Genomic DNA, 15,719 nt, shown 5'->3' on the forward strand with positions numbered 1-15,719 from the left:
ACCTCAGGAAGCAAGTCCAGAGCAAATAAAGCCTCCTGAACCTATAGCTAGCTCCTGCCACCTGCTGCAGCATCTCTGGGCTCGCCTGCCTTACACGGCAGCAATCCAGAGGAATGGGGCCATTTGGCTGTGTTCTGGAAGCCTGGGCTTGTTCAGAACAGGCAGTACCTTGCACAGCAGACGGTTCTATGGCTGCAGGCACAGGCTGGAGCCAAGGCAGAGGTATCACAAGAACTGTGATCAAGCTCTTGGGAGGACCTACAAGACAAATTTATCCAGTCCTGCAGGACTCCCATGATGCACATACAGTCCTGCCTCTGGAGAGGATGCTAGTTTTGAGGAACAAACCAGTACACAGTCCAGCATGGCCTGGAACTCAATCTTCCTAGTTCAGCTTCCTGAGAGGTGGGATTATAGGTGTTTACCACCAGGCCTAAGGCAAAAACACAAGGTTTGGATCTGAAGAGGAGGCTCAGTGGTTAAGAGCACTCACTGGCTGCTCTTCCAGAGATCCTGAGTTCAATTCCCAGCAACCACATGGTGGCTCACAACCATCTCTAATGAGATCCAATGCCCTCTTCTGAGTACAGTGTACTCACATATATAAAATAAATAAATCTTTAAAAAAAACACACACACACACAAGGTTTGATGGACAGATGGAAAACAAACACAGGGGTTGGGGCAGGGCAGCAGGAGAGCATGATCTAGAAAGATCTTGGCTCTGAAAGACTGAAAGGCTCCCCTGGCTTCCTTGAATTTATAAAACCAAAAGAAGTAGGCAACAGTGGTGGCCAGCAGAGGGGTCATCCGCCAAACGTACCCTCTGATCCATCTTCTCTTCCTTCTCTTTCTTTTCTTTTTCTTTTTTTGAGACAAGATAGTCTCATACAGCCCAGGCTGGCCCAAACTATGCAGCTAACTAAGCATTACCTTGAACTTCGGATCCTCCCCCTCTGCCCATCCCCCAATGCTGGCTTTGCAGGTATGTTAGCACACCCAGTATATTTGGTACTGAGGATGGAAGCCCTCCCTCTATTCACTGAGCTGCAGGCTCTCTCTAACACGACAATGACCATGCATGCGCTAACTGTGGCTTCAGGAAAGGCCAGAGGTGTGACAGGCCAGGAACAGGAAGACAAAGGTGTGAGATACCACAAAGGAAGCAGAGGAAACGGAGGGAGGCCCCGGTGACTACAGGGAGAAACGGATGCAGCCAGAGAGGAAGGCATCCATCTGTGCGCCTGGGAAATGCGGAAGGCAGATGTGAGAGGGAGGAGGGCAGCTGCTGGAGTTTGCCGCTACAGCTACAAAGTTTCCACTAATTCAGAGCCGAGCCCAAGGCTTAACATCTGTCTTGTTTTTTGTTGTTGCTAACATAGGGTCTGTGTAGCCCAGGGTGGCTTCAAAGTCACTATGAAGCCAAGGATAACCCTGAACTGCCTCTATCCGCAGAATGCTGGGATGTCAAGCAGACATGCAGTCTCTATATCTGGTTGGGTTTTTGTTTGTTTGTTGGGGTGGGAGCTGTTGTTGCTTTTTGAAGACAGGGTCTTATTCTAGCCCGGGCTGACCTTGAACTCAAGGTAAACCCCCAGCCTTAGCCTCTAGAGGTGGGGACTACTCCCTATGGTCATAGCACCTCCATTTCCTTCTGCTTTCTTTTCGGTGTCTGTCACACTTGGGCGCCACAATTAGTGCATGTGCCACCGTAATCAACTGACTGGGACCTCTAAACTCGGGGAACAGGAAAGCCCACAGGCAGGTTCCTAGGGCAAGTATAGAAGGAAGGCACAGGACCCATGCCCACGGATACCCAGGCATGGATACCAGCCCTATCTACCGAGACAGCCTGGGCTGTGGGTCAAGCGGGAGAAGCAGGGTAGGTGACCAGACCCGGTAGAAAACACAGAGGCTTTGGACCCACGCAACCTCAGCATGGCTGTGCTCTGAGGAGAACGCAGAGCCCACAGGCTAGCCAGGCAGCTATGGAAGTGAGCAGCCCAGGACCAGCAGGCTTCCTGTCCTGCTGAAGCCAGGAGGGGAACAGCGAGACACACAGGATCCACCCTGTCCTCCCTCCGCCCTCTCTTGTGGGTCCTGAAGCCAAAGGGAAGCTCTGGCTTGGATTGACAGGTGAGATGCTTCCTGCTTCTGATTCGACATCAGCATCTGTGGATGTTGTGGGGGAAAGGTCAGCTTCCGGCCAGGCCCTTAGCACAGCCCATGTTGGCTAGTTCTATGTCAACTTCACACAAGTTAGGGTCATCTGAGAGGAAGAACCACACTTGAGAAGATGCCTCCATAAGATCTAGCTGTAAGCAGATAAACCTGCAGGGCTTTTTTTTTTTGCTTTTTAAATTAGTGATTGGTGGTCCCATCCCTGGACTGATGCTGATCAGGGTGTTTCATCACAGTAATAGAGACCCTAAATAAGTCAGGCACCAAAGCAGCAGTAACCACACCAGAGAGAGCGACAGCAGCGGACAAGACCCGATAGGCTAAGGGATGACTTCCAGAGCTCACTGGAGCCTCCACCCAGCCACCAAGAGTCCTTAAGTCCTACTGCTTCTTGCCTACCCAGAAGCAGGAGTATATATATATGTCCTTCATAAACCTAGTATGGTGAGGCACACTATCCTCCCACAACAGAGATGCAGAGGCAAGACAACCAGAAGTTTGTCATCCTCAGCTACACGGAGAGTTATGAGGCCAGCCTAGGGCACATGAGACTGTCACAGAAGAAAACAGGAATGCTTACAACTTAAACTGATGGGCCACACCTGTGATCCTAGATGCTCTGGGGATTGAGGTAGGAGGATCAGGAGGAGTTCAATGCCCTCCTGGATGACAGAGTTCAAAATAAGCCCAAGCAACTTGCTTAAAGAGAGAGAGGAGACAGAGCTCAGTGGTGGAGCACTTTGCTTCCTCTCACTGGGCCCTCACTGTTTGTGGGGGTGCGGGCCTGAATTACAGATGAGGTAAGAAGATCATCAGTTATTCTGAGTTCAAGGCCAGCCTGGTCTACAGAGTGAGTTCCAGGACAGCCAGGGCTATACAGAGAAACCCTGTCTTGAAAACAAACAAACAAACAAACAAACAAACAAACAAACCATCAGTTAGAGACCATCTTGGGCTAGAGAGAACCTATCTCAAATCCAAGGACTAAAAGGTGTGGCTCAGTGGTAGAACACCTGCTGAGAATCCCCCAGTGAGGGGCTGGGGTGTGGCTCAGTGGTAGAAGAACAAAACCTATGTTCCATGTTCAATGTGCAGAACTACCACAAAAGAAAACAAGAGTCCTCTTTTTGTTTTGTTTTTTCCCAAGATAGGGTTTCTCTGTCCTGGAACTCACTCTGTAGACCAGGCTGGCCTCGAACTCAGAAATCCGCCTGCCTCTGCCTCCCAAGTGCTGGGACTAAAGGCGTGCCCCACCACTGCCCAGCCCTTGCTCTGTTTTTTAAAAAGGTTATTGATACAGGGTCTTATGTAGTCCTGGTTGGCTTGGAACTCCCTAAACCAGGATGGCCTCAAGGTCGCTGAGATCCACCTGCCTCTGCCTCCCAAGTAGTCCTAAACTCTTCTCTAAGCACTGGGTGACGATGGTAATCCCTGTACTTTACAGTGTGCTCAGGCTCTGCAAACACCAGTAAGTTTTGTACTAGGAATTAAACCCAGAATCTTGGGTGTGTTAAATACTCTGCCACCAAGCTATATCCTCAAGCCTTTCTTAAAGATTCTGTTTCAAGACAGGGTCTTGCTAAGTTGCCCAGGCTGGGCTCAGACTCACTGTCCCAGGCAGGTCTTGAACCTGTGATGATCAAGGACAAGGGCCATGGCAGGGACCTTCGAGGCCTGTGTGCTTTATTTCTCCCCACTTTCCAGGATGGGTCCTGCCACCCGCCTGAAGGCCACCACTCCAATATGTCTGAGTTCCTGAGATAATCTGTTTGCACAGCCTGCCTGCTCGTTTCCACAGGGCACCAGTAGCAGCAGTTCCCAGCTGAAACCCCCAGCTCTCCTCTGCCTGCCCCTGTTGGCCCATCTCCCTGTCCCCTCCTGCCTCCTGCAGTGCCCTGGCAGCTCTGAATCAAGGAGGTTTGGGTCACTGTCATCTGCTCCGTGCTTTGTCTTGCTAATACAACCCAAGCTGCTCTGGAACTCAGGACACACGCTATCAGACGTCCAGTATACCCTAGTCCTGAAGTCCCTAGCCAACTGCTACACACGCTCCGAGGGTCACTGTGAGGGGTTCAGTGGGTAAGAGTGCTTGCTTTCTAGCAAGTATTAAAAAACAAGTTTGAGGCCAGGCAGTGGTGGGGCACGCCTTTAATCCCAGCACTTGGGAGGCAGAGGCAGGTGGATTTCTGAGTTCGAGGCCAGCCTGGTCTACAGAGTGAGTTCTAGGACAGCCAGAGCTACACAGAGAAACCCTGTCTCGAAAAAACAACAACAACAAAAAAGTTTGAATCCCCAGCAACCACGTAAGACCCAGGCAGGCTACACATGCCTCTAACCCCCAGGAAGTCACTGACCAGCCAAAATGACCAGCTTCAGGTTCAGTGAGAGGTCTTGTCTGAGGAAGTAAGGTGTGGAAGAGTGAGGTGGCACAGAGTTAGGTAAGAGCATGCGCTGGAGAAGTCTAATGGCTACAGTCAACCCTCAGAACCCATGTAAAGGTGGGAGGACAGAACCAACCCCACCCATTTGCCTTCTGGTCTCCACATGTGGCACATCTACCCCCACATGCTAATAATGATAAAATTTGGGGCTAAGTATAGTGAAGTACACCTTTAATCCCAGCACTCAGGAGGCAGAAACATGGGAATCTGTGAATCCAAAGCCAGCCTGGTATATATAAGTTCCAGGGTGGAAAAACAAACAAACAAACAAACAAACAAACAAAAAAACAGGGGGTAGGGAGCAGGGGAAAATGGGGCACAGATCTGGAGAGATAGCTCAATGGTTAGAGCACTGGCTGCTGTTCCAATGGACCCAGGTTTGGTTCCCAGCACCCACATGGTGGCTCACAACCTTCTATAACTCCAGTTCCAGGGGATCCATCATTCTCTTCTGGCCTCTGCAGGCACTGCACATATGTGGTACCTCAGACATGCACACAGTCAAAACACACACATGTAAAAATAAAAGTAAATAAACCTAAAGACCATAAGGTTGTAGATGAAGCAGCACTACACGGAATAAACGCAGCAGGGGCTCATGTGAGATGAGACAGACCTATGATCAGGATTCCCCACCCCCCATGTCTCTGCTAACTGCCATGACCCTAGTTTCCTGAAGCCATTCCCTGCAGACACTAAGGTTCCTCCTGCCTCTGATCTCCAGGACAGGCCTGTGTTGGCTCTAAGTTCCACCTTGACGGGCAGATACCACCTGCAAATCCCAGAAGCCCCAGAGAAGTCTGAGGTCTTCTACTCTTTACACCTCAGGTCCTCAGCCCCTCAACACCTCAGTCCCTCACCTCAGGTCCTCAGAATCTCAGGTCCTCAGAACCTCAGCCCCTCACCTCAAATCCTTCAACCCCTCACCTCAGGTCCTTCAGCCCCTCACCTCAGGTCCTTCAGCCCCTCACCTCAGGTCCTTCAGCCGCTTGCAGTACTTCAGCATGTCGGCAAGAGCAGGCATGTACACCACCTTCCCCATCATGCCCAGGTTGGCCAGCGACAGAGACTGCAAGTGCTGGCACTGTAAGCCAATGCTCACGAGTCCAGAGCCTGTCAGCATGCCTGGCAGTTGGGCTAGTGTCAGGTGCCGCAGGAAGGTCAGCTGGCCAATGGCGGCTACCTCTGAGTCCCCCACGTTCTGTGCCCGACTGCAGGGTGGGAGGGAGTTGCGGATGGCAGGCTCATTGCGGGGCATGGCTGAGGAGAAATTGGACCCGATCAGTTCCAGGTGCTCCAGATATGGGAGCTTCTTCAGCAGAGACCAGAACACAGAGGCAGGCTGTGGGGCCGACTGGCCCACAAAGGGGTTGGGACAGGTCTGCACCCCAATGCGCACCTTCTTGCCAAATCCTCGGGGTACTGCATGCATGGCCGGCGGGGCGGGTGCACGGTCAGGCCTGGGTGCTGAGTCAGCCACAGAGCAGACAGGCAGGGACAGGGAACGCAGGTGGCAGAGCCGAGCCAGGAGCTGGCAGAGGTGGCGGCCCAGGCCGTCGGAGCTGTGGTGATGGGCTGCTGAGAGATTGAGGTGGTGCAGGTTGCAGCAGGACTCCACCAGAGTCTCCAGGATGCTGCTGTCAATGTCGTCCTCTGCCTTCCGCAGCAACGAGTCCGCAGACAGGCAATGCACACAGCCGCTGAGGTTGAGGCTGGCCAGGCTGCGCAGGTCCTTCCCCCCATTGATGAGCCGCTGGATCAGGTGACCGCCTGACAGCGTACACCGGCTAAAGCTGAAGTAGAAGGGATTGTTGAATTTCATATGCTGGAGGAGGGTGGAGCCATTCAGCCAGGACTTGGGCAGCTGCAGTGCATCCAGGGCCACGTTGCGGGCCATGGAGTCCAGCAGGTTTTTGGTGGCCCCACTCTCTGCAAAACTCCCAGGAACGGAAATGAGGAAGGCATGCAGGTTCTCAGGCGTGCGGTCGCTGAGCACAGCGAGGTAGAGTCTCACCACCTCCTGGTTGATGTAGCCAGGGGCCAGGCGTGCATAGAAGACACGCAGGTTCTGGTAGTGGGGCACATTGCTCTGGCCCACCATGAGCTGGCCCGAGAGGACAGCACCCTCACGGGTACGGTCCAGGATCTCGAAGTAGAGCAGCAGCTTCTGCAGGCTGGCACAGCAGGGCACCACACCATAGGATGGCGTGAAGAGGGTCTGCTTGAGCTCTTGCACACGGCTCAGCGTGGCCTTGCACTCACTGCTCAGCTGGCTAGCATCAAAGCCGGGGCTCACATCAATGGCCAGTGAGCGCAGGTGCTGCAGGGCCGAGAGCACCTTGGACAGGCGCAGTGAGGTAAGGTGGCAACCTGACAAGTTCACCTTCACCAGGCTATGACAGCGGGCTACATGCTCGATGGTGGAGCCAGACAACCAATAGCAGCCTGCCATGTTCAGCTGATGGATCTCTCGGCCAATCTCCTTCACCAGCTGCTTCACCTTCTCCTCAGTGGCCTGCAGAATGGAGACAGGGCAGGAGAGACAGGTGTCCCTGGCTACTTCCCACTCCCATTCAGAGGAGAGTGGCCCACCCTTGCTCTTCCAGACACCTATCACTGGCAGCAGTCAAGAGAGTCCTGCTCCCGGGAAGCTGTTCACAGGCCCTGGTGGCACGTACCAGTCATTCCAACACTTGGGAGGATGAGACAGGAGCATTACAAGTTTAGTAGCCATTTGGGCTTCAGAGTTCCAGCATAGCCTGGAGTACTCATCAAGACTCTTGTTTCAAAAAGAAAAACAAGCGGGTGGTGGTGGCGCACGTCTTTCATCCCAGCACTTGGGAGGCAGAGGCAGGTGGATTTCTGAGTTTGAGACCAGTCTGGTCTACAGAGGGAGTTCCAGGACAGCCAGGGCTACACAGAGAAACCCTGTCTTAGAAAACAAAAAAAATAAAAATAAAAATAAATAAATAAAAGTAAAAAAAAAAATAAAGAGAAAGAAAAGCAGTTGCTTGCTAAAAGCTATAATTGGGGATGGAGAGATGGCTCAGTGGTATGCATTGCCCTTCCAAAGAACCTGAGTCCAGTTCCCAGCACTCACATCACTTGGTTCACAACTGCCTGTAACTCCAGAGCCAGGAAACATTGATGCCTCTGGCCTCTGGGCACAAGAACTCACACAGGGGCACACACACACACATCTAAAAATAGCTAGCTTTTTAAAGCTATAATTTTTGTTTGTTTTTGAGACAGAGCTTCTCTGTGTAGCTCTGGCTGTCCTGGAACTCACTCTGTAGGCCAGGCTGGCCTCGAACTCAGAAATCTGCCTGCCTCTGCCTCCATAGTGGCTGGGCCACCATTACACAGCATGCTATTGTATTTTTTTAAAGACATTGTCTCACTGTGTAGCCTTGGCTGACCTGGAACTCTGTAGACCAGTTTGGCCTCAACTCCTGGGTGCTGGGATTATAGGCATATGTCACCATCAGGCACACGGGCACACCTATCTGTTTCTTTGTTTGTGACTAACCTGGTCTGAGCCATGACCATCTTGCCTCAGCCTCCTGAGTGCTGGGACTACATATGTGTCCTACCATGGCAGGTTTATGTCTCAGTTGATCAGAGACTTCAGCCCTGAGCAATGGCAGACAGCCCTTCTGCAACAATGTCTACTGTGCCATCCATCTACTTTGACACTCCACAATGACCTTCCACAGTCTGCCCTGTGGTGAAACAGCTGCACAGCCAGGCGGTGGTGGCGCACGTCTTTAATCCCAGCACTTGGGAGGCAGAGGCAGGTGGATTTCTGAGTTTGAGGCCAGCCTGGTCTACAGAGTGAGTTCCAGGACAGCCAAGGCTACACAGAGAAACCCTGTCTCAAAAAAAAAACAAAAAAACAAAAACAAAAACAAAAAAAAGAAAAAAGAAAAAGAAGCAACTTCATCCTGAGGAGCCTACCTGGAAGGCCTCTCACTGATCCCTGCATTTGAGGCCCAGGCTCCCTCCCTCCCAGAACTCCACCCACATGCACTATCCCTTACCCCCCACCCCCACATGGGGCACGCCACCTACCCTCTTCCACCCTGGCTCTGTCACTCAGTGTATCCTGAAGGCCATTCCCAGCTACAGTCTTTTGTGCAAACATCAGGGCCTGCACTGGCCCCAGAAGGTGGTGCCTGGTTGATCTCACCTTCCCACCCACCCTGCCTCACCTGGTAGTCCTTCTGTAACAGCACAGTGTGCACCAGGCTCTTGTCCAGGCACAGGGCTGCCAGTTTCCTGCACGTGTGCCGCACACTGAGAACCAGGTCCGTGCTGGGGACATGGCTCAGGATGTGTAGGAGGATCTCATCAGAGAAGCCAAGCAGGTGGGTGTCACCTGCTGCCTCTGCTGCTGCCTCATCATCATTGGACATGTCCTAGAAGTGAGGGACAACAGAGGGAGAGTGGGTCAGCCACTAGAGGCCAGGTGGACAGGCAGAAGGATTGGAGTTTGACCTCAGTACTGGGGATTCGGGGACAGGAGGATCCCACCCCCTCAGCAGAGAAGTTTTACCAGCTATTCACTGAGCCGCAGAGAACACAGAGTTCCCTAGAATCCCCTCTTAGAGCTGCAAACCAGAAGACAAGGTGAGAAAGATCAACTGATGGCCATTTTCAGCCAAGGCCCGAGGGTTCTGGCTTTTCCCAGGTGTTAAGACAGAGCTTGCTTTGTAGCCCAGGCTGTCCTTGAGCTCGATATGTAGCCCAGCCTGAGCTTGGACATGGTTCTGGGGATATACACATGCACCACCATGCCTACCTTCCCATAATCACTCTACTCCCTTTCCATCCTTCCTTCCTCCCTCCCTCTTTCTCTCTCTCCTTTCCTTCCTTCCTTCCCTTCTCCCTCCCTCCCTCCCTTCCTTCCTGACAGTGTCTCACGTAGCTGAAACTGACCAAACTAGCCAAAGATGACCCTGGACTCCTGATCCTCCTCTCTCCACCTCCCTTGAGCTGGGATCAGAGGAACGTTCCACCAGGCCCAGCATACAGCGCACACAGGCCCTGGCACCTCAGCCCACTCCTCTGCCACTCTGCTTCCCAGGCATTTACCCAAATAGCAGCAAGAATTACACAAGACACTGAGCAGTTTCCACAGGTTCAGGCTATACTGAATTTTCTCTTTTGTTTTTTTTTTTACATCTGTGTGTGTTTCTGAGGAAAGAGAGAAACAGAGAAAGTGTGTGTGTGTGTGTGTGTGTGTGAGAGAGAGAGAGAGAGAGAGAGAGTTGCACACACACACACACACACACACACACACACACACACATGCATGCATGCACACAAACACAGAGTCACCAGGTTGACTCAAGCACTGCCCCTGGGACACACAGTTTCCACTCTTCCATGTGGATCCTTCTCCATCTGAGCCCAAAGCTCTGCTTTCATCCCCAACCCCAGCTGTTCTCTTCTTCACTAGACCCTGTGTTGTTACATTGAGAATTTCCCCTGTGCACCACACACCTGTAATCCTACACCTAGGAGACTGAGGCAGGATCACAAAGTAAAGGCTGGCTTGATCAGCCGTCCTCCCAACCAATCCAAACAGAAAAAGAGAAGATCTACCTTTAATGTTTCCAACAACCTCCTCCCTCCTGAGTCTGCAGCCTGGGCTTTGGTGGCAGTGTGGCAGTGTGACTTTGAACTGGTAGTCTTTTGGTCTTGGGAGATGCCTTACTAGTGCAGCACTTGCCATTCAAGTACTAACACCTGAGTTTAGACCAGCAGAACCCTTGTTTTTTTGTTGTTGTTTTTTGTTTGTTTGGGTTTTTTTTGGGGGGGGGGGGGCGTTTTCAAGACAGGGTTTCTCTGTATAGCCCTGGCTGCCCTGGACCCTTGTTAAAAGCCCAGAGTGGCAGCTTGCAGCTGCAGTCCTAGCAATAGGGACGTGGACACAGAAGGATCCCTGAAGGTGCCTGGACTGCCAGCCTAGCAGAATCACTGAGGTTCAAAGAGACCCTGTCTCAAAAGGTAAGGTGGAAGGGCTGGAGAGAGGATGGCTGCAGCCGGGCGGTGGTGGTGCAGGCCTTTAATCCCAGCGCTTGGGAGGAAGAGGCAGGAGGAATTCTGAGTTTGAGGCCAGCCTGGTCTACAGAGTGAGTTCCAGGATAGCCAGGGCTATACAGAGAAACCCTGTCTCGAAAAACAAAATAACAAAAAACTTTCTAAGGTAGAGAGTGTTTATGGACACCCAACATTGATTTGGGGCCTATGTCTACAGCCCCTGCTACTTAAGAGGCCGAGGCAGGAAGACAGCTTGAGCCTGTAAACTTGACAACAGCCTAGGCACCATAGTAAGATATAATCTCAAAGACTCAAACCTTACTAGCTGGCTATGTTGCCACTCAAGGAATGGAGGAGCTTTTGAGTCAGAACTCCATAGGACCACATGAGCAGACATATCTAATCTAATTCCTAGCACCTAGAAGTCATTGAGAGCTACTAATGCAGCAATATTATCCTGGAACTCCTCTTGCTGGATACATAACTTTCTATCACCTCTCTCTACTGTCAACCAAGGAGACACTTTTTTTTTCCAGACAGGGTTCCTCTGTGTAGCCCTGGCTGTCCTGGAACTCATTCTGTAGACCAGACTGGCCTCAAACTCAGAGATCCACCTGCCTCTGCCTCTTAAGTGCTGGGATTAAAGGCGTGCACCACCACTGCCCAGCAAGGTGACACTTCTGAGCCATTTTCTTCAAATGAAAAGAAGCTTCCGACAGACCCCAGTCATGGACCTCATATCCATGTCCCATCTACTCTGGAAAACACTTGTAAATCTCACTGGATAAATGCAAGGAGACTCCTAAGACTTAAAAGTGTGCACAGAGACTAGCAAGACGGCTATGTGAGCAAGGGAGCTTGTCCTGAAAACCCGATGACCCAAGTTCAAACCCTGGGACCCACATAAAATGCTGGATGCAGTGACCCACATCTGCCATCCTAACATTGCTAAAGCAAAGTCAAGAGGAGGAGATGGGAACATCAGCCAAAAGCTCAGAAGCCAGCACCATCAAGGAGTCTGCACCATCAAGAGCAATCCTGCCTCAACTGGGGGAAAGGCAGATGCCAAAGAGATGATTTAGTACTACTCTGAATTTCAGAGGACTTGAGTTCGGTTCCCAACACCCACAATGGGGAGGCTGATAGCCACGTATAACTCCAACACCAGGTGCATGTGATCCTCTGGTCTCCTCAGACACCTGCATTCATGTGCACATACCCACACACAGTTATACATACATACACACATACATACACATACTTAAAAATAAGTAATATAGGGGGCTGGAGAGATGGCTCAGCAGTTAAGAGCACTGACTACTATTCCAGAGGTCCTGGGTTCAAATTCCAGCAACCACATGGTGGCTCACAACCACCCGTAATGAGATCTGACACCCTCTTCTGGTGCATCTGAAGAAAGCTACAGTGTACTTACACATAATAAATAAATCTTAAAAAAAAAAAGTAATATAAAGAAGGTGAAAGGTTAACAACGAACTCCCAAGAGTGGTCTTCTGACTTCCATATGTACACCATGACATGCACATGCCTGTACTCAAGAATTCACACACACCTATACGATAAATAGATGTGCCCCCAAGTCCAAGTCCTAGGAAAGAACAAATATAACTCAGATTGGGAGGAAGGCAACAGGGAAGCAGCCAGATGCTCCCCCAACCCCCGCCACGGCCTCATACTGTTGCCTGCAGAGAAAATACTGCACACCCCTAACAAGGCGCAGTAGGATTCTCCAGCTGACCTAGATCACAAAGTCTGGGGTCAGTCCGACGCCCTATCACACTCCCGCACATCACAAGTAGACTCCAGAAAGAAGTGGGCTGTACTTAAGCTGACAGAAAAAAAGAAGCAGGGGCTGGGAATGGGAATGAGTTAGTAGAGTTGCAGGCACGAAGCCCTGGGTTCCACCCTTTGCTGCGCATAAAACCCTGCGTGATGATGCACACCTGTAACCCCAGCATTACAAAGGCTACAACAGAAAGACTGCTGTACGTTCAAAACCAGCCTGGGCTGCACACTGAGCTCCAGGCCAGACTGGGCTACAGTGTAAAACACCTAAAAAACACGAGCTGAAGGGACAACGTCCCATAGCTGCGAGAGCAGAGCCAACACACACATACATACGGTGAGGGGGTGGAGGGGAAGGCCTGGAAACTCAGCAGGCCACGTGAAAGGGTCCATTCTGACCATCGGGATTGTGAGCCTGGGAACAGATGGGGTCAGAAGAAGAGAGGGCCTGGGAGAAGGGTAGGAGAGGGCAAGGATGGGCCTCGGAATAAGGCCAAGGTCGGGAGGGAAGCACCGAGGGGACTCCAGCCGCACGCGCTGGAGGTGCAGGTCATACCTCTCCGGAGCTGGCCGCCGGAGCTGCAGCCTCGCAGTCCCCCAGCCTGCCAGGGATGCTCGAAGCCGGCGCGGCCACAGCTCCACAGAGATCCCGGTAAGGGGCGTGGCTGCGGCGCACGCCTATACGTACTTCCGCTTGCGCCCGGATGGACCAGGTGCCGTCGCCATGTTGGGTGTGGCATAAAGTACTATCAGGGTTCAGAGGCGTCCAGAAGGTCACAAATGACTAATCTCTAAGCTACCTCCGCAGTTTCCTTCTGTCACCCCAACATGCGTCCTGCTCCAAGCCTTTGCATTTGCCCTTCGCGCTACACACTGCGCTCCAAGTCATCTGTTACAGCGCTCAGGTATCCTGTATAGCCATAGCAACTTCATGTGCACACGATCTTGAATTTGCCCCTCATCTTGCGTTGTTACTCTCAGTAGCTCTTTGCATCGTCTGACTAGCTATGCCTTTTTTTGCTTGTTTTGAGACAAGGTCTCTCTGTGTAACCCTGGATGTCCTGGAATTAGCTATAAAGCCCAGGCTGGCCTTGAAGTCACAGAAATCCGCCTGCCTCTGCCTCCCATCTATGTCTAGGCCACTATATCTTTTTAAAGATTTATTTATTTATTTTGTGCATGTGAGTACGTTGTAGCTGTCTTCAGACACATCAGAAGAGGGCATCAGATCCCATTACAGATGATTATGAGCCACCATGTGTTTGCTGGGAATTGAACTCAGGACTTTTGGAAGAGCAGTCGGCGCTCTTAACCGCTGAGCCATCTCTCCAGCCCCGTATTTTTTTTATTTTGGTTTTTGTCCTTTAACACTACTGGGATTGAACCTAAGGCTTCATGCGTGCTAAGTAAGCGCCCTGCTTTAACCCCATAACTAAACAGAGACTCTACTGGTACTGTTCTTTGCATGTCATAACACTGAATAAATATTTGTTTAATAAATGAATAATACATTTTTCCACAGTGTTTCTAGTTAAAAATGGTTTACTAGAGCTGGTGAAATGACTCATTAGGGAAAATTGCTTGTTTCCGAATGACCACCTGAAGTGAGTTTGATCCCGAGGACCCACATGCCAGAAGGAGAAAGCTGACTCCTGGAAGCTGCTCTCTGATGTCTATGTCTGCACCTGGCCACGCACACATGCCCTTGCTCGAGTGCACACAGAGAAAGAGAAAGGAGGGAAGGCCAGGTGTTTTAAAATTAAGATAATAGTTTAAAAGGAGCTAGGTCTATCGTTCAGTTGAGTGCTCGTCCAGCAGGTTCATAACCCAGGATTTCGCCCCCAACACTACATAAACCAAACCAAACGGAAGCAATCTCAGGACTCAAAAAGTGGAGGCAGTGAGAACCTGCAGTTCAAGGTTATCCTAGGCTATATAATGATTTTGAAGCCAGCCTGGTCTACATAGTGTGTATTTCAGGACAGCCTGAACTAATAGGAGAACTGATACACCCTTTCTAACTCCTTGGGACACATAATTAAAATAAAATTATGAACACAGTATGAAAGCCGAGTTAGGAGTCCCTGCTTAAACCCTTCAGTTCAGCATTGTTATCTAGTACAGAGAGGAGAAAACCTATGAGCATTAGGAAGCCGCAGAAAGGGGTGGGCGGGGCCCCTGAGCGAGCCTGATCGCTCGAAGTCAGCTGGTTCTCACTGTGCTAGATAAAGACTGCCACAAATGTACTTCCCTTCCCCATCTCCCACTACGGCCATCAACACAGAACTGTTTCTTCCTTTTTAATTTTTAATGACGTTTCTTATTTTACTTAGTGTGTGTTTGTGCATGCGTTTGCGTGTGTGTGCCTGTGTGTGATACGTATAGGTGCATGTGGCAAGAAGCACATGTGAATGTTAGAAGATAGACCTAGGAGTCAGTTTTCCTTTTTGGCCATGGTTTTTAGAGGCTGCGTCAAATCATTCAGCTTGCATGGCAGATGCCTTTCCTCACTGAGCAGTCTTGCAAGCCCTTTCCAGATTTTTTTTTTTTTTTTTTTTTTTTTTTTTTGAGCTAGGGTATCATAAAGCTTAGCCTGACCTGAAACTCCAGCTCCTCCTGCCTCTGCTTCCCAAGTGCCGGAGTCACAGACTTGTGCCATCAAACTTGGAGGCTCATTATGCAACAAAGGAAACTATTCAGAAAAGGCTCCCAATGTGGGGCTGGATTCCAACTCAAGGACATTCCGAGAAAAGCCAAGTCTGTGATACACTACAAAGATATCACTGGCTCGGGTGGATACCAGTGATAGAGGTCTTAGAGTATCTTACAAACTGAAAAAGAGAAAAAGAAAAAAAAGAAAAAGAGAGTTGGGCTGCCAAGGTGGCTCAGAACCCACAGAAAAGTAGAAGGAGAAAATAAAATTGTCATCTGATCTTCACATGCGAATAGTGGATTGTCTTGAAGTGACTAAGGTAATGCCATCTTGTCTGCCTCCATTTTGTATCTGCTTAGACACTTCTCAGTCCCCTACTCCCGGACAGCTGCATTGGCCTTGGCTACATATTTGCCATTTCCATGACCTTGAGCATGGTCCCGAGATGTATTAGCCCAAATAATATTTATACAAACTAAAAATAAAGAACCAAAAAGTCAGAAATAAAAGATCTGCTAAATTAATTTAGCTTTTTATAAAAGTCCACTATAAAAGAAACCACACGCGAGAAACCCTGTCTCAAAAAACCAAAA

General features: G+C 50.4%; 1 protein-coding gene across 2 annotated transcripts in view; it reads right to left on the bottom strand.

The window, feature by feature from the left end:
* Positions 1–13,215, bottom strand: part of Fbxl18 (F-box and leucine rich repeat protein 18) — a 23,087-nt gene extending 9,872 nt beyond the window's left edge. Inside the window, exons 1-3 of one of the 2 annotated variants that reach the window (XM_031338597.1) lie at positions 13,030–13,215; positions 8,834–9,040; positions 5,594–7,137 (exon numbers count right to left, since the gene is read on the bottom strand). In XM_031338597.1, the coding sequence (XP_031194457.1) occupies positions 5,594–7,137; positions 8,834–9,037 (1,748 nt within the window). In that variant the 5' untranslated portion in view covers positions 9,038–9,040; positions 13,030–13,215. Of the gene's footprint in view, positions 1–5,571; positions 7,138–8,833; positions 9,041–13,029 lie in introns of both variants that reach the window. The other variant, XM_031338598.1, reaches the window with a different exon arrangement.
* Positions 13,216–15,719: the final 2,504 nt, after the last annotated feature.

Source organism: Mastomys coucha, unplaced genomic scaffold, assembly GCF_008632895.1.
Source record: "Mastomys coucha isolate ucsf_1 unplaced genomic scaffold, UCSF_Mcou_1 pScaffold22, whole genome shotgun sequence".
In the NCBI taxonomy this organism is placed as follows: Eukaryota; Metazoa; Chordata; class Mammalia; order Rodentia; family Muridae; genus Mastomys; species Mastomys coucha.